The sequence below is a fragment of the Pipistrellus hanaki genome, assembly GCF_964339955.1.
Source record: "Pipistrellus hanaki genome assembly, chromosome: 15".
Classification (NCBI taxonomy): Eukaryota; Metazoa; Chordata; class Mammalia; order Chiroptera; family Vespertilionidae; genus Pipistrellus; species Pipistrellus hanaki.
In genome coordinates, this window is record NC_140517.1 from 50143623 (window position 1) to 50161244 (window position 17622).

General features: G+C 67.6%; 4 protein-coding genes across 5 annotated transcripts in view; 1 reads left to right on the forward strand and 3 right to left on the reverse strand.

Moving 5' to 3' along the window:
* Positions 1–3: 3 nt before the first annotated feature.
* Positions 4–17622, forward strand: part of TMEM190 (transmembrane protein 190) — a gene marked incomplete at its 3' end in the record, with an annotated part of 23580 nt that continues 5961 nt past the window's right edge. The window contains exon 1 of the mRNA XM_084906937.1: positions 4–91. The remainder of the gene's footprint in view (positions 92–17622) is intronic.
* Positions 2321–4806, reverse strand: COX6B2 (cytochrome c oxidase subunit 6B2; the record flags this gene model as incomplete). The annotated part of the gene is made up of 3 exons (XM_084906649.1): positions 2321–2416; positions 2654–2754; positions 4704–4806. 3 exons carry the CDS (start codon positions 4804–4806, stop codon positions 2363–2365), a joined length of 258 nt encoding a protein of 85 aa, XP_084762775.1. The 3' UTR covers positions 2321–2362.
* GARIN5B (golgi associated RAB2 interactor family member 5B) lies at positions 5544–10782 on the reverse strand (the record flags this gene model as incomplete). Its single annotated transcript, XM_084906936.1, has 11 exons — positions 5544–5603; positions 5708–5779; positions 6127–6312; positions 6874–7542; positions 7908–8020; positions 8120–8166; positions 8248–8464; positions 8644–8731; positions 9543–9798; positions 10052–10206; positions 10633–10782. 11 exons carry the CDS (start codon positions 10780–10782, stop codon positions 5544–5546), a joined length of 2013 nt encoding a protein of 670 aa, XP_084763062.1.
* Positions 13242–16931, reverse strand: IL11 (interleukin 11). 2 transcript variants are annotated; one of them, XM_084906618.1, is made up of 5 exons: positions 16766–16931; positions 15362–15534; positions 15114–15200; positions 14710–14871; positions 13242–13744 (listed from the first exon to the last, which is right to left on the reverse strand). In XM_084906618.1, exons 1-5 carry the CDS (start codon positions 16782–16784, stop codon positions 13574–13576), a joined length of 612 nt encoding a protein of 203 aa, XP_084762744.1. In that variant the 5' UTR covers positions 16785–16931; the 3' UTR covers positions 13242–13573. The 2 variants fall into 2 exon arrangements, with proteins under 2 accessions (XP_084762744.1, XP_084762745.1); XM_084906619.1 differs by lacking the exon at positions 16766–16931 and adding an exon at positions 16567–16758.

The following is a 17622-nucleotide window of genomic DNA, read 5'->3' on the forward strand; positions in this document are numbered from 1 at the left end:
ACCGGGCCGGTCTCCGGGACAGGACGGCCCGGCCGGGATTACCCAGGTCGCACCGCTGGTGTGGGCCCTGGGCACAGGGTGTCCAACAGAGGTTAGAAGTGTGGGGAGTTCAGGTCCGCTCCCCTGAGCAGGCAGGATCTGGGGGTCCCGGGGAAGCTGGGCTGGCCTCGGGCCCAGCTTGGCAGCCCGCGCCCGGAGGCAGGGGCGTGTCGAAGGGGCCAGTCGCCCTGGGGCTGCGGCCAGGTGACTTCGCCATCGCATGCGGTTTTGGGCCACACATGCCGAGTGCCTCCCGGTGTCTGTCTGTCTGGAGACCCCACAGGCCCTGCAAGAGGACACCCCCAAACCCTCCCCCCTCCCCCCCTGAGCAGGGAAACATTTAATGTTTTTAACATTTTTTATTGATTTTCAGAGAGGAAGGGAGGGGGGAAGAGAGAAACATTCATGTGAGAGCAGCACATCATAGCTCAGCCTGGCGGCGTGGCTCAGTGGCTGAGCGTTGACCTATGAACCAGGAGGTCACAGTTCGGCTCCCAGTCAGGGCACCTGCCCGGGTTGTGGGCTGGAGCCTCGGGGTGAGGCGTGCAGGAGGCAGCCGATCTCTCTCAACGGTGATGTTTCTCCCTCTCCCTGCCTCTCTGAAATCAATAAAATTCTTTTAAATATCTATTTTTAAAGTACATCACTTTAAAACTGATTAATTAGAATGTCCCAGAGGTGACGGAGGGATGGAGTGGGGGTTCCCTGGCCCAAGAGGGAGTGAAGGAAGGGGACTGGGAGGGGCAGTGGCTCATGGGCCGAGTGCGCCCGAGGCCGGTGCTCTGGCCCGGAGCTGGGCTGGGCGCACAGGTGTCTGCCCTGCACTCGGCCGCCACCTGGGTGACCTCACCGGCGCTCAGACAGCGCACCGGCCGTGACTCAGAGCTGCCCTGACCACGTGGCCTGCCGCCCGCTCCTGCGGCCTCTGCCCCGAGTCCCCAGAGGCCCCTCCCGGCCGCCACGTCCCCGTGCCTCCCCAGTCCTGGTCCCAGAGAGGATCCCTGGGGACCACGGTCTTGGGGGTGGGCATCTGGGAGATGGCACACCTGGGGTGTGCCCAGGGGGGGTGCTGAGGGCATGGAGGGGGTGAGGGGGTGGGACGGAGCTGGCTCTCCCCTGAGCTGACCCAGCCCGTCCCGTCCCGTTGTCTCGGTGACAGCTGGGCAGTGAGGCGCGGCAGGTGGGCAGGCCTGTCCGGGGTCACCCGGAGGGGGTGTGACTAGCAGCAGCCACCTCTGAGCGCTGGGGCTGAAGGGCCTCTGAGGAGGTGACCGCTTTGGACAGAAACTGTGATTCCACGGTCCCCTGCTGGGGCCTGGGCTGGCGGGCAGGGCTGCGGGCAGGCTGGCAGGGCCACGCCCAGTCCCCCCAGGGCCCCCCTCCGCCCGGGGTGCGGGGTGAAGGGCCGGAGAGGTGACATGGGGAGGGGGTGTCCAAGTCGGGGAATCTCCTCCTTGTCATCTGAGCCTGGCTGTGGGAAGCAAAGAACAATTCAGGCTGCTCGGCCGGCTGGCTCCGTGGTTGAGGGTCGCTATGAACTGGGGGTCACGGTTCAATTCCTGGCCAGGGCACATGCCCAGGTTGCCGGCTCGATTCCCAGTGTGGGGCGTGCAGGAGGCAGCCGATCCATGGTTCCCTCTCATCACTAATGTCTCTCTCTCCCTCTCTGAAAACAATAAAAATACCTTTTAAAAGTAATTCAGGTGGCGTCTGAGCGTCCTGGAGCTCAGTCTGCAGGGGTCTGCGGGAGGAGCGGAGTGAGGTCCGGAGAGGGTGGGGGCAGGCTGCCCCGGCCGCGGAGGCCAGGGGGACCAGGCCGCAGCGGGAGGAGCAGTGGGGATGGCTCACCTGCGGGGATGGGGTGGGATGGACGTGGGGGGGGGGGGCGTGGAGTCACGCGGGGGCAGGAGAGCCGGGAAAGGGTTGGGGTGTGGGGGGGATGGGGTTCTTAGCGCGCTGGGTGGGCCTGAGGCGGGTGGCCTGGGGCAGAGGGCAGAAAGCCTGGGGGTCCGGGAGGCGGTCCAGGTAAGAGGAGAAGATGCTGAGGGGGATTTGGGGTGCAGGTGACGGGAAGGTGTGGCGGCTGAGAGGCAGGAGCAGCTGGTGGACGAGTGTTGCTTCGGGAAAGCTGGCGGCGGGTTCGCCCTCCCCATCAGACTCCCCACGCCCCTCCGCGCAGTGGACGGACGGAAGGAAGGAAGGACCGGCGACAACAGCACGGCTTTATTTGCGGCTCAGGCCCGGGGTGGGAGCCCGCCCGGTCTCCGGGAAAGAAAGGGACGGGCCACTCGCCGGGCCCCCGGAGTAGCCGGCGGGCAGCCGGTCAGATTTTCCCCGCGAAGGTGCCGTCCTGGATCTGCTCGGTCCAGCGCTGCACCTAAGGGCGGGCAGGGCGGCTCAGCTCCCGGCCCCGGCGGCCCCGGCCCCGCCCCCCGCCGGCCCCAGCCCCGCCCCCACCGGCTCCGGCCCCGCCCCCACCGGCTCCGGCCCCGCCCCGCCGGCCCCCAGTCCCGCGTCCGCCGGCCCCAGTCCCGCGTCCGCCGGCCCCCAGCCCCGCCGGCCCCCAGCCCCGCGCCCCGCCGGTCCCCCGCCGGCCCCCAGCCCCGCCGCTCACCCAGCTGCTGGGGCACAGCGAGTGGAACACGTGGTAGTAGTACTCGCAGGGCTGCGTGCTCTTCCCGCGGCGGTTCATCTTCTGCACGCAGCGGTGGAAGTCTGCGGGGAGGGAGGCGAGGCGGGCGGTGGGTGCGGGTGAGTGCGGCCGCGCCAAGCTCCCGCTCCTCCTAACCTGGTCCCGCCCCCTCCCGACCAGACACACACACACACACACACACACACACACACTCTTTCTCTCTCTCTCTCTCTCTCACTCTCAATATTTTTTAAAAATATATTTTATTGACTTTTTACAGAGAGGAGGAGAGAGGGATAGAGAGCTAGAAACGTCGATGAGACAGAAACATTGACCAGCTGTCTCCTGCAAAACCCCCACTGGGGATGTGCCCGAAACCAAAGTACATGCCCTGGACCAGAATCGAACTGACGCTCTACCACTGAGCCAAACCGGTTTCAGCTCTCTCTCTCCCTCTCTCTCTCTCTCTCTCTCTTTTATATATATAATTGATTTCAGAGAGGAAGGGAGAGGCCGATAGAAACATCAGTGATGAAAGAAAACCACTGCTGCCCGGCCACGGTGGCTCAGTGGCTGACCTATGAACCAGGAGGTCACGGTTAGATTCCTGGTCAGGGCACATGCCGGGGTGCAGGCTCCGTCTCCAATGGTGCAGGAGTGAATCAATGATTCTCTCTCATCCTTGATGTTTCTGTCTCTCCCTCCCTTTCTCTCTGAAATATATATATTAATATATAATATATATATATTTTTTATTTCAGAGAGGAAGGGAGAGGGGGAGAGAGACAGAAACATCAACGATGAGAGAGAACCACTGATCGGCTGCCTCCTGCACGCTCCCCACTGAGGATCGAGCCCGCAACCAGGGCATGTGCCCTTGACCAGAATCGAACCTGGGACCCTTTAGTCCAGGGGTCTTCAAACTATGGCCCGCGGGCCACATGCAGCCCCCAGGGGAGTCTGATCCTGCCCGCCAGGTTTTTTGGGCAGTGAGCGCAGCCAAGGTGTTACAGTAGGAATTAGTAGTTCATATAGTCCGGCCCTCCAGCTCTCTGAGGGACCGTGATCTGGCCCCCACTTTAAAAAGTTTGAGGACCCCTGCTTTAGTCCATATGTCTACGCTCTACCCACTGAGCCAAACGGGCCAGGACAATAAAAAAAATATTTTTTTTAAATAAAGAAAATAAAATCATTGATTAGCTGCTGCCTGAACGCCCCCTACTGGGAATGAACCCACAAACAGGGCATGTGCCCTGACCGGGAATGGAACCGTGACCCCCTGGTTCATACCATTTCCCCGAAAATAAGACCTAGCGCAACTTTGGGAGAAAAAATTAATATAAGACACTGTCTTATTTTCGGGGAAACAGGGTAGGTTGATGCTCAACCATCTGAGCCACACCAGCAGGTCCCCGCCCCTCCTGACCAGGTCGCTCCTCCTCCCCACCAGACCCTTTCTTTTTTAAAAAAAACAAATTTCTTTATTGATAAAGGTATCTTTTCCTCCCCCTCTCCCCCGCCAGGACAGGACCCCCTTCTCCACCCTCTGTCCCTACCAGCTCCGTCCCAAGCCCCGCCCCACAGCCGGCCCCATCCTCTCCGGAACAGGCCCCGCCCCCTCCCTGTCACACCCAATCTCTACTCCGCCCTGGCCACCACTTGGTCACGTGCCTCCAGGATAGGCCACGCCTCTCCAAGATCCGGCCCCACCCCTCCCTGCCAGGCCCCAGCTCCATGGCCCCGCCCCCACGCGACTCAGCCACGCCTCCACCATAGGCCCCGCCCACTCACGACCCGGCCTCACCCCTCCTGGCCAGGCCGCATTTCCCTCTGCCTCCTTGGCCCCGCCCCCGACCAAAGCCCCGCCCCTAACCGATAGCCCCGCCCGTCGAGCCGGGCTCGCTCCGCCCCCCACCCAACGGTCTCCCTCCCAACGGGAGTCGGGGCCCCTCACGCGTCCTCAGGAGTTGGGGTGCGCCCCGGTCCTGCCTCCCCGCCTCCCCGCTGCCCTCCCCTGCCCGCCAGTGCTCACCCAGGAAGTTCTGGTAGCAGTTGCGGGTCTGGTTCTGGTTGGGGAAGCGCGGGTCGAAGGGCGGCGTGGGCCTTCGCGCCTTGGGCTTGTCCGAGTCGAACATGCTCCTGCGAAGAGGAGGGGCTTCGTGGGGCCGAGGGGGAGCCCCTTGCTTCGAATCGCACATAACTTCTGGCGCCCCCCTCACCCCGAAACCCAGGCCCGGTCCCCCCGGCTCCCCCGTCCTTTCCTCACTAGGCTGACCGCTCGCCTGACGCCTGTGGTTGCGTCCGCGACGCCCCTCGTTTCGGAGTCTCGAGGGTCCCAGCCCAGGCACACCGCGGCTCCGCCCTATTGGCTGAGACCCCGGAGCCCCAGCCAATGGGAGCAGCTGCGCCGCGTGGACACGCCCCCTCCCTCCCGCCCCGCCTCCAGCCCTCCGCCCCGCGCTCCCAGGGACCGGTGCGCACACAGGCTCCAGGCTCCCCGACCTTTGCCACGTTTGCCGCGTCTCAGACTCAGGCTTTTATTTTATTTTATTTTTAATACACTTTATTGATTTTTTACAGAGAGGAAGGGAGAGGGACAGAGAGTTAGAAACATCGATGAGAGAGAATCATCCATCAGCTGCCTCCTGCACAGCCCCCCACCGGGGATGTGCCCGCAACCAAGTTACATGCCCTTGACCGGAATCGAACCTGGGACCCTTCAGTCTGCAGGCTGACGCTCCATCCACTGAGCCAAACCGGATTCCGCTCAGACGCAGGCTTTTAATCTCCGAGAAGCTGGGCCACCCCGCGGGGTGTCCCCCCGGCCCGCCCCCCGCCCCCCAATATATAAATGTATAAATAGCTCTGTTCTCTACGGCAGCCCCGAGGCCCTCCTCCTGATTCTTGGAGTCCAGCGCACTGCGCCTGGGGCCTGCGGGGAAGAGCCAAGAGCGCGCGGGTGGGTCCGGCGCCAGGACCCAGCGCCAAGGTAGGGAAGGCAGGTTTGAGGGTGTCGGGGGGGCTACCTGGCCACACTCGATCACTCTGGACCACGTAGCGATTGAGTGGCGTCTGGGATCCTGTGACGGGAGCCGCTGGGCTCAGTGCCTGCTGGGGAGAGGGCAGGAGGGGCTCAGTAAGCACACAGAATGGAGAACAGGCAGGCCTGAGCCGGAATCCGAGCTCCCACCGCCGCCCCGCGCCCCTCCCAGGTCTCTCCAGCAACCAAGGTACATGCCCTTGACCAGAATCGAACCCGGGACCCTTCAGTCTGCAGGCCGACGCTCTATCCACTGAGCCACACTGGTCAGGGCTGGGCGTCCTGTTTGCAAGGGTTGCAGCGCGAGTCCCTGCCTCCCATGCGCCCTAAGCTTACCCATGTCACCTTGCTCAGAGCCCCCCTTTCCCCCCTCCCCGTCCTTCCTCCCCACATGCCTGGGCCAGGGCCTGAGGACCTGCGGCCTCTCCTCGCTCTGCTGCATCCAGCCGGCCACGCTCCCCATCTTCTCCAGTTCCAGGAGCTTGGGCACGCCCGTCTCCGGGGGCAGCCCCGCCTTGGCCACGGGGCCCTGGCCCGACCTCCCCTCCTGGGTCCCCACAGCGTCTCTGTTGAGCTTCAGGGGCGCCCTGGCCGCCTCCGTCTGTGAGATGGGGGTCAGCACGGTGGGCCACGGCGGCACCAGGTCCTCCCACCTCGTCGCGGGCAGGGGGATGGGGGCCTCCGAGACTCGGTCCTCCTTGGAGCTCCTGGGGGTGCTCGGGGCGCGGGGGCCCAGCGCGAAAGGGCCCCTCTGGGCCCAGGGCAGCTTCTCGGGCTCCGCCTCCGACGCCTGCGCCCTCCGCATCTCCTCCACCCACAGACCCACGCCCCCCTCCACCCAGGAGCCCACCCGGGGCGCCCTCGGGCCACCCGGAGCACCCCCCGGGGATCCCTCCGCCATGGACACCCGTCTGCGGCCGAGGGGCTCCGGGCCCCGGGCCGACCCCGCAGACACCTGGGACATCAACAGCCAGGACGGCAGCCCCAACGGTCTGGGCCCCGGGGCCCCGTCCACGGCCAGCTGCTGCGACCTCACCCACTGCCTCCGCTGCCCCGTGGCCTGGGACCGGAAGCCGGGCAGGTCCACCCGCCGCTCCTCCCTGGAGCTGCGGACCCGGTCCTCCACCTGCCCCCTGCCCCTCAGGCCGTCCAGGGCCCGCACCTCCGTGACCTCCGCCTCCTGCGCGCCCACCAGCATCAGGGGCTCCGTCTTCCCCGAGGGCTGGCTGCCCGCGGGCCCCGCGCCCGAGGCCGCGGAGTCCCAGGCCGTCCGGTAGCGGGTGCGGGGCATCAGCGCCTGGGACGATGGGGCCGGCAGGGACAGGGGTTCTGGGCAGAGGACAGGAGCGGACGAGGTCTTCTGGGGAGCGGCGGGGACCCGTGGGGTCTTCGGAGGGGCGGGGGCCAGAACCCCGGTCTTCTTGGGGGCCGCAGGTCCCGCCGGGGGCTTCTGAGACGGAGCCGGATCCGCTGGGGCCTTCCGGGGGGCGGAGGCCAGAACCGGGGTCTTCTTTGCCGGGGCCTTCTGGGGGTGTTTGAGGGGGGCCCTCTGGGCGGGCGGGGGCCGCGGTGTCTGCACGGGGCGCGGGGGCCTGGGCTGGCCGTCCTGCCTGGGGCCGGAGGCGGGGCCGGCAGGCGGGTAGGAGCCGGGTGGGTAGGCGGCCGGGCCGAGGGAGCAGGAGGACAGGATGTCGGAGTCGGGGTCCGCCAGGCCTCCCAGGGTCCCTTGCACGTACAGCTGCTTGTAGGAGACCAGCAGGGAGGGCTCAGGGCCATGCGAAGGGGCTTCAGCCAAACCGCCGAGCATGGCCGCCCTGTCCGCTGAGCATCCCTGAGATGGAGGGAGGAGAGGGAGAGGGGGTCAGGGCGGCAGCCGCTCAGACACAGACCAGGCCCCAGCCCCTCCTCCCTCAGACCCAGGAGCCCAGGAGCCAGCCCTCCTCCCTCAGACACAGGAGTCCAGGCTCCCAGCCCTCCTCCCTCAGACCCAGGCCCCAGCCCCCTCCTCCCTCAGACCCAGGCCCCAGCCCCCTCCTCCCTCAGACCCAGGCCCCAGCCCTTCCTTCCTCAGACCCAGGCCCCCAGCCCCTCCTCCCTCACACCCAGGAGCCCAGGAGTCCAGCCCCTCCTCCCTCAGACCCAGCCCCTCCTCCCTCAGATCTAAGAGTGGGGTCCTGGCCCCCCGTGAACAGGTGCCTGGGAGGAGGACAGCGGTGGGCTGAAGGATCTGGAAAAGATGCTGAAGATGGTCCTGATGGTGACGCTGGGCTTCACTGGGGCGGAGGGTTCCCGGCCGGTCAGTGGGGGCGCTGGGGGGGCGGGGGGAGGGCGGGGAGAGCAGTCTGAGCCCTGGGAAAGGACCGGAATTTCGGGGTGCATTCTCGGAGGCGAGGGGAGGCGGTGCTCACCAGAGGAGGGTTTGGTCTGAGAGCCGGGGCCGGGGTCCGGGTGGGACCTGCGGGCACAGGGGGTGGGACTCAGCGGCGCCCCCCTCCTCTCCACCCCCCCACCCGTGGCCCCCGGACCCCAGGCCTACTTCTTCTCCCCGCCTCTCTGCCCGGAGCCCAGAGGCTCCAGCTGCGACCAGACCAGAGGCACCGAGTCGCCCACGGCCCGGGACCGGAATGGGCCCCGGCTGGGCGGGGCGGCCGCGGAGGGTTCGGGGCGCAGCGCCCCGCGGTCCGGCTCGGGCCTGCGCGCCTTGGCCTTCTGCTTCGGGGCCGCCAGCATCTTGCGGGGACCCGCGGCCGTGGCTGCAGAGAGACGGGAGGGAGGCCTGGGCAGGGGTCCCTGCCGCCGGAGGGGCCGAGGGAGGGGCGGGGAGGAGGCGTGGGGGCTGGGCCAGGGCCCGGAGGGAAGGACTAGGGCGCCAGCGCAGGAACCCCCACCCCTCAGCCCCAGACCTCACCCCACCTCCCACCCCGCCCTCCACCAGCCCCGCCCGGCCGCGGTGAGAAGGTGGATGCGGAAACCCGAGGGATGCAGTGATGCTCACCCGAGCGGCTCCTGTGGGGCTGGTCCTGTGGGCCAGGGGTGGGGGGAGTCAGGAGACCACCGATTCCTGGCTCCACAGACCCTTAGTGCCGGGACTGAGCCTCCAGGCCCCCTCCTCCTCCCTCAGACCCAGGAGCCCAGGCCCCAGCCTCCTCCCTCAGACCCAGGAGCTCAGGCTCTCCTCCCTCAGACCCAGGAGCCCAGGCCCCCAGCCCCTCCTCCCTCAGACCCAGGAGTCCAGGCCCCCAGCCTCCTCCCTCAGACCCAGGAGCCCAGGCCCCCAGCCCTCCTCCCTCAGACCCAGGAGCTCAGGCCCCCAGCCCTCCTCCCTCAGACCCAGGAGCCCAGGCCCCCAGCCTCCTCCCTCAGACCCAGGAGCCCAGGCTCCCAGCCTCCTCCCTCAGACCCAGGAGCCCAGGCCCCCAGCCCCTCCTCCCTCAGACCCAGGAGCCCAGGCTCCCAGCCTCCTCCTCCCTCAGACCCAGGAGCCCAGGCTCCCAGCCTCCTCCTCCCTCAGACCCAGGAGCCCAGGCTCCCAGCCTCCTCCTCCCTCAGACCCAGGAGCCCAGGCTCCCAGCCTCCTCCTCCCTCAGACCCAGGAGCCCAGGCTCCCAGCCCTCCTCCCTCAGACCCAGGAGCCCAGGCCCCCAGCCTCCTCCCTCAGACCCAGGAGCCCAGGCCCCCAGCCTCCTCCCTCAGACCCAGGAGTCCAGGCCCCCAGCCCTCCTCCCTCAGACCCAGGAGTCCAGGCCCCCAGCCCTCCTCCCTCAGACCCAGGAGCCCAGGCCCCCAGCCTCCTCCTCCCTCAGACCTAGGAATCCAGGCCCCCAGCCCCACCTGGAGCTGCCAGGTGGAGGCGGGCGGGGTGGCCTGGGCCAGGTCGGAGGGCGGGGTGCTCAGGGCCCCGGGGTCCCCGGGGGCGGCGGCCTGCAGCAGGTTGATGAGGCGCACCCAGCGCTGGAACAGGAAGGCCTTCTCCCGGTCGGGGGCGTTCAGCTCCAGGTAGTAGTAGCGGCCGGTGGGCAGGCACAGCTTCAGGCAGCGGGCCGGCTGGCTGTGCACGTACAGGCGGACCAGGGCCAGCGGGATCATCCTGGGGCAGGAGAGGGGAGGGGGGCAGGAGAGAGGAGGTGGGGGCAGGAGAGAGGAGGTGGGGGGAGAAGGTAGAGGGGTAGGGGAGGAGGCAGAGGGGAGGTGGAGGAGGTCGAGGGGAAGGGGAGGCAGAGGGGAAGGGAGGAGGGGGAGGGGGAGAGGGAGGGAGAAGGGAAGGGGAGAGGAGGAAGGAGGAGGGAGGGAGGGAGGGAGGGAGGAGGGGGCGGTCCAGCAGGGCCGGGCCGGCCGGGCACCTGGACAGGAGGAGGTTGGGGCAGTCCCTGTCCTCCGAGGGCCGGGCGATGAGCAGGAGGTCCGGCAGCGGAGCACCGGGCAGGGACGCGGCCACGCCCATGGTCAGGTGGTTGCTGCTGTGGTGCACGTACACCGGGGCCCCTCGGCTGGTCACCTGGGGGCCGGGGCGGGGGCTGGGGCCGGTCCTCCCTGCGGCACCTCCGGACACCCCCAGACCACGCCCCGGCCCCCCGAGCGTCCAGCTGCCCCGGCCCCCCAACCCAGGGGCCCCGGCCCCCCAACCCAGGGTCCCTGTCCCCCCAGCCCAGGAGCCTCACCCCCCAGACCAGCTGTCCCGGCCCCCTGAGTGTCCAGCTGCCCCGGCCCCCCAACCCAGGGGCCCTGCCCCCCAGCCCAGGGGCCCTGCCCCCCCAGCCCAGCTGCCCCGGCCCCCCCCGCCCAGGGGCCCTGCCCCCCCAGCCCAGCTGCCCCGGCCCCCCCCCGCCCAGGGGCCCAGCCCCCCCAGCCCAGGGGCCCTGCCCCCCCCCCCCGCCCAGGGGCCCTCCCCCCCCCCCCCCCCCCCCGGCCCAGGGGCTGGGACCTGGACAAAGTCACTCTCGAACATGGGCAGCGGGCGGAGGGGCGGGTAGTCGCCCTGTCCCAGGGTCCTCTGCAGCTGGCCCAGGATGGGGACCCACATCGGGGGGCCCGGCGGGGGCTCCACACGCCACAGGTTCCAGATCCTGTTCATGGCGGCCGCAGAGAGGGGGGCGCCCGCCGGCTGCAGAGGGAGGGGCTGCCCCGGGTTGGGCCATGGCCCTCGGGCGCCCTGCCCGGCCGGGGGAGGAGCTTCGGTGAAGGCCCTTTGTGACCTCATCGGACCCTCTGAGGCCTCTTCCTGGGCTTCTCCCCGGCCACGGCCACGGCCACGGCCACGGCTCCTCTGTCCCCTGAGGGCGGGGAGCTGGGGTGCACCCCGAGACCCTGCCCCTGACGCCACCTGGACACAAGACAGGAACCCCCGGGAGGGTCTGTTTGTGATGTTGCAAATGGATAGTTAAGCGAAGGGCTTCTTAAAAAAAATATATATATATATTTGTATTGATGTCAGAGAGGAAGGGAGAGGGAGAGGGAGAGAAACATCCATGATGAGGGAGAATCATGGACCGGCTGCCTCCTGCACGCTCCCCACGGGGGATAGATTGTAACTCGGGGGGCCTGAGCCCTGACGAGGTGGGGGAAATGGAACTGTGACCTCCTGGTTCATAGGCTGATGCCCAACCACTGAGCCACACCGGCCACGGCCAACCAAGGGGTTCCTGGCTCGTAAGAGGGGAGTCCGTCCGGAATGCAGGCCCCCCCTCACCAGGACCCTGCTCCGGACGCTGGGTGAGACCCGGCCGCCCACAGAGCCTGGTCTCCCCGTCGAGGAGAGAGCTGTTGCTGTTGACTTACTAGTGGCCTGGTGCACGAAATCCGTGCACATGAAAAGGGGATTGATTAGAGCACATGTGTCAAACACAAGGCCCGCGGGCCAAATCCAGCCCGCCAGGCCTTGCAATGTGGCCCGCACCGCGCTGTCATCACTGCACTCCGCTGTCAGTTTATGACATTGTCAGTTTATGACTGTTCAGTAAACCTTTCGGCCCGCGATTTAGGCTGGATTTTAGATTTTGGCCCCTTCTCTGATTGAATTCGACACCCCTAGATTAGAGGAAATAATTTAATATTGCCATTTGTCCTTTCTCTATAATAGAAGTGTCGGAGATGAAAGAAAATTAGTAAAATGTATATGAAAACCTTCCTCCTGTCAGAGTCTGGGGCTCACCATGGGACTGAGAATCAAGTCTCTGCCCACCCACATGCACCTCAAAATTGCATGATACTCAGACCCAGCTGGTCCCCCTGAATTCGGCTAGATCCAGACCCGGCCAGTCCCACCCTTGTCAAGCCCTGCTGGGCAGGGGGCATAGTCTCAGATCCCCTGGCCCAGCACTAGGATGGGGGGTGTGGCCTGGGGTCTCCCAGCCTAGACTGGGGTGGGGGGCGTTCCTTGGGGTCCCCCGTCCAGCCCCGCTGGGTGGGGCCACGGCCTGAGGTCCCCTGTCAAACCCGGGCAGGCATGGGGGCTCAGCCTCAGGTTCTCTGGCCCTGTGTTGGGGTGGGGGGCGCGGCCTTAGGTCCCCCAGCCTGGTGCCGGGATGGGGGTGTGGCCTGATGTCCCCTGTCAAGCCCCACCTGGTGGGGGGCAGGGCCCAGGTCCCCCGGCTTGGTGCTGGGGCTCTGGTGCAGCCTGAAGTCCCAGCCTGACACAGGGCAGGGGACGAGGCCTGAGGTCCCGGTCAAGCCCCATGGGGGCGGGGGAGGGTGTAGCCTCAGGTCCCTGCTGATTGCTCCTTAAGGCTCCTTATGGGAACCTGGCCTCAGCTGTGGGTGCAGCTGTCTTTGTGACGGAGTGATGGTCAATTTGCATATTCCCTCTTAGACAGGATAAGGAAAAGAACCCGCCCTGGCTGAGCCAGAGCGGTGGCAGAACCGCCGTGGTCTCTCTAGCTGCATGACCTTGAGCCACAGGCACCCCAGCCTCAACTTCCCTCACCTGTAAAATGGGTGTATTAGGACCCAGGGGGGGTCAGAGTCAAACCCTGCCCCCGAGGCCCAGCCCCGAGCTGGGGGTCCTACTGGGGATCCAGCCCGCAACCTGGGAACTAAACCAGGACCCTTCAGTCTGCAGGCCAACACTCTGTCCACTGAGCCACACCAGCTGGGGCAGTTTTTGTTGATTTTAGAGAGGAAGGGAGAGGGAGAGGGAGAGAAACATCGATCGGCTGCCTCCTGCACGGCCCCCACTGGGGATCAAGGCCACAACCGGGGCCTGTGCGCTGACCCAGAATCAACCAGCGCCCTTTGTGTGCACAGGGACCACGCTCAACCAACTGAGCCCCCGCCCCCCGGCCAGGGTCTCCCATCACCCTGCCCCTCAGGGTTCAGGGTCGCGGATGGTCTCCCCTCCCCGGCCTTGGCCTTGCCCATTCAGGATCCCTCCCTCTCCCCCCCGCTCCCGGGGCCCGGCGTCCATAGAAACAGCCTCCGAGCGGATGTGTGTGACAGGTTTAATTCCTCCTCCAGCTCACAACGGCGTCTCACGTGTTTGTACAAAAACCCAGGCCTGCCTCCCCTCTCCCTCCCTCCCTCCCCACCCCATCGCAAAAAGGAATAGTTTAATAATAAATAACATATGCCCCTGCTCAGGCCCAGAGGAGGGGGGGGCCAGACGGAGGGACCCAAGAATGGGGACCCCGAGCCCCTCCCGCTGGGGACCCCCTGAGTCCACCTTCATCCCGCCCACCCCCCCAAAATAAATAAGTATAAATAAGGCACAGGTGTCCCCTGGAGGGGCTGTCTCTAAATTGGGGGGGGGACAGGGGGAGGGGTCCTCTGGCTGCCACGCCCCCAGTCCCGAAATAAATAAATAAATAAGGTCTGGCGGTGAAGGGCGCGGTGGGGTCAGGGGTCAGGGGTCAGGGGGCGGGGTCAGCGGGTCACAGCCTCGTCTTGAGCAGCAGCAGGCCCCGCACGGCCCAGTCCAGCGTCAGGTGCAGGCCGCCCAGGATGGCGTGGGCCGCCCGGATGCCTCCCCAGGCCGAGGCCGGCGGGGCCAGGGGGGGCGCCGGCGGGTCTGGGGGCGCCGGGGGCAGGGCCAGGCGGGCCATCTGTTGGGAGAGGACAGGACGGAGGGTTAGCCACAGGCCTGGGGTGCAGCAGGGGAGCGGGACGGTGAGGGGTGCTTGCAGCCTCCCCTGAATCAGATGGGGGTCCAGGCTGCGCATTTGCAGAGCGTCTCTATCTCCAGGGCAGAGTCTATTTTTTCTAGGATTTTTTAAAAATTGATTTTTGCAGAGAGAGTGAGAGAGAGGGATAGAGAGTTAGAAACATTGAGGAGAGAGAATCATCCATCAGCTGCCTCCTGCACACCCCAAACTGGGGATGTGCCCGCAACCAAGGAACATGCCCTTGACCGAATCGAACCCGGGACCCTTCAGTCCGCAGGCCGACTCTCTATCCACTGAGCCACACCAGCGAGGGGAAGACTTGGGGTCTTTTGTTGTTGATGTTAATGCTCACCTGAGGCTATTTTTCCACTGATGTTTAGGGAGAGTGGGAGGAAGAGGGAAAGACAGAGAGAAACATCGACGTGAGAGAAACATGTCGACTGGCTGCCTCCTGCAGGGGCCCTGACCAGGGCCTGGGCTGGGGAGGAGCCTGCAAGCGAGGTACATGCCCTTGACCGGAATCGAACCCGGGACCCTTCAGTCCGCAGGGTGATGCTCTAACCACTGGGCCACACCGGCCAGGCGAGGCCTGGGGGTCTCACAGTCTCCCACCTCAGAGTCCAGCCAAGGCAGCTGGCGCCTCTCGCCTGGGGGGCCTGGGAATCTCGGGGGAGCGGGGGCTCGGTTTCTGGGGTTCAGAATCTGGGATGCACTGTCTTGAGCCAGGGCCTCTCCCCCGGGGCCTCCATCAGGTCTGGGGTCCCCAGTTCCCCGCTCTCTGTGTTGGGGGTGAGCCTAAGCGTTTCCAGGCAGGATGGGGGCATCTGGGCCTGGGGGGTGGGGGTCTCAGGCCCCCAGGGTCTTGGGGGCTGCAGGGTGAGGGCCGCGGAGCAGGGGCGCCCTACCAGGAGCTGCAGCCGCCGCAGCAGCCGGTCCAGGCGGGTCTGCAGCGCCCCCAGCTCGGGCTCCAGGGTCCGCAGGGCCGGGCCGCCCGCCCGGCGCAGCCACTGCACGTGCCTCAGGTAGGACAGCAGGTCGGCCCGCAGCCGCGTCAGCACGCCGGGGAGCTGGGGACAGGGGCGCGGGGTCAGGGGTCAGGGTCAGGAGCGCCCGGGGCCCATGGCCCTCCCCCCCATTCCCGGGGAGAGATGGGGAAGCAGGGGAGGGGGACCGGGCCACGGAGGGAGCCAGGGCGGCGGGCTTGGGGAATGATGGGTGGGGGGAGGGTGGGGATGGAGAGAGACAGACAGACAGACAGACAGACAGACAGAGATGGAGACACGGGGTCCTCCCTCTCCCCGGCCGCTACCTGCAGGGCTCCCAGCGCGCCTGCGCTCATGGCCAAGGTGGGGAGACTGTCCAGGTTGTGGTCTCCGTCGGCTGGGAATTTGTCTCTCTGGTGGGGAGGGGGGAAAGGCTATAAGGGGCGCCCCTGCCCGGCCCTGGGGGTCCCTCACCCCTGCCCGGCCCTGGGGGTCCCCTCACCCGTGCCCAGCCCTGGGGGTCCCCGCACCCCCTCCCCGGTCCGCGCCCCCTGCCCCCCAGTCTGGCTCCTACCAGCTGCGCGGCCAGCTGCCGGGTGTCGGCCAGCAGGGAGCGCGTCAGCAGGACAGCGCCGTCCAGCTCGGCGCGGGGGTCCGGGGAGGCCCGCGGGGGCCCGGGCGGCGGCCCCGGCGCGGCGGCGCGGTCCGGCCAGAGGCTCAGCGCGGCCAGGACCAGGCAGCACACACCTGCGGGGGGCGGGGGTCAGGCCGGAGGAGGGAGGAGGGGGGGGGGGACTGGGGTTGGAGAGGGTTGGGGGCGCGGAGGGCGCGGGGCCGGCGGCGCGGGCGGGTTCCCGCTGCTCCCTCTCCCGCCCCGGCTCCGGCTGCCCCGCCCGTCGGAGCAGACGCGGCCCCGGCGGGGAGACGGGCCGGGCGTCTCCCGTCCGCCCCCGGACGCCGGAATCTGGGCCCCGGGGCGGGGCGTGAGGGGGCGGCACAGGCCAGGACCTGCCCCCTCCCCGGCCCGGACCCGGCGCCCTGAGCGCCCAGGGTGAGCTCCGCGCGGGCCGGGGGCGCGGGGCCCCCTCCTCCCCGGGGAGACGCCCCGCCCCCGGGGCCGGCGGGGGACCCGCCCGGCGGGGATGCCCGCTCACCTGGGGGCAGTGCGGACCCCGGCGGCCCATCCCCCCGGGCCCAACCCCCGCTCCCGCAGCCAATCAGCGCCCCCCGGCCGCCGGTCCCGCCGCACACCCCCAGCCCGCCCCCGGCGCTCCCGCCGCCCTCTGTCCGTCGGTCCATCCATCCGGCTCCCGCTTCTCTCTGCACCCCTGCCTCTGTCCTCCTCCTCCTCCTCCTCCTCCTCCTCCTCCTCCTCCTCCTCCTTCTCCTCCTCCTCCTCCTCCTCCTCCTCCTCCTCCTTCTCCTCCTCCTCCTCCTCCTCCTCCTCCTCCTCCTCCTCCTCCTCCTGGCTCTCACCTCCTCTCCTCGGGGCCTCTGCCTCAGTTTCCCCGGGAGTCCTGGGCCCTCGGGGGTCCCCTGGCTGCATCAGTCCATCCGTGCGTCTCCAGGTCTCCGCGCCTCGGAGCGTCCGTGCGTCCATCCCTCCTCCCTCGGCCCGTCCCGGCCGGAGCCTCGGTCCTCCCCGCTCTCTCCCCTCCCGCCCTGTCCCATCCCATCCCGCTGCCTGTCTGTCTGTCTGTGGGTCTGTCTGCTCCACACCCTCCCGTCGGCGGTCCCTCCCTCCCCTCCGCTCCTCCCCGTCCGCTTGAACCGACTCACTGTTCATGTCCCCGCCGGGTCGGGGCTGCCCAGCGCAGAGGGAAGGAGCCGGGGCCTCGAACCCGCGCCTGTCCGCTGCGGGCCCCGGGTCAGTGGCCGGGCCGGGCCGGGCGGCATGTGCGGCGCTGGCAGCGGCGCCCAGGGGGTTATATAGGGGCCCGCGGCGGCAGGGGAGGCGGCCTGACACATCCTGACTCACCTCCCGCCGCCTTTTCCATTCCGCCGGGGCGCGCGCCGCCGCCGCTCCGAGGAGGCCCGGGCCGAAAAGTTGGAAAAGTTGAAAGGGAAAGGAGGGGGGGGTCGGAGAGGGGCTGGTGAGGTCATTGGCGCCCCTCCCTCCCGCCCTCCGCCGCCCAGGCCGCCCGCCCGCGGGGCAGACACACGAGGCGCAGGAGCTGGGGGGCCGCTGCAGGCAGGCGGGGCGGGGGGTCCCCGCTAGCTAGACCCCCGACAGGCAGAGAGATGGGGAGGCTGCGGGGAGGGGGACGGGGCTAGAGGGACCAGGGGGCGGGCCTGGGAAATGATGGCTGGGGGTGGGGGATGGAGAGAGACAGACAGACAGACAGACAGAGAGAGATGGAGACACGGGACCCAGGACTCCAAGGGGCAGGGATGGAGAAAGACAGACAGAGACAGAGACAGGGAGAGATGGAGACACGGGACTCAGGACTCCAAGGGTCTGGGATGGAGACAGAGACAGACAGACAGAGACAGAGACAGGGAGAGATGGAGACACGGGGACCCAGGCAAGCACCCAGGAGCCACATCGAACAGAGGGGATCACTGGGGCGATGCAGAGTCTGAGAGAGAGAGAGAGAGGGGGAGAGGGGAGAGAGAGAGAGAGGGAGAGAGAGAGAGAGAGAGAGAGAGAGGGAGAGGGAATCCAGGGGTGCAGGCAGAGAGGACCAGGGCCGCCCGCAGTCAGGGACGAGGGGAAGGGTGGCGGGCGGGGACAGGGGAGGGTGAGCGAGAACCTGGAGACACCCGTAGCAGCGGTGGGACCTCGGGGACCTGGCTTCCCCGCTCAGTGCCTCAGTTTCCCTGTGCAGCAGGGGA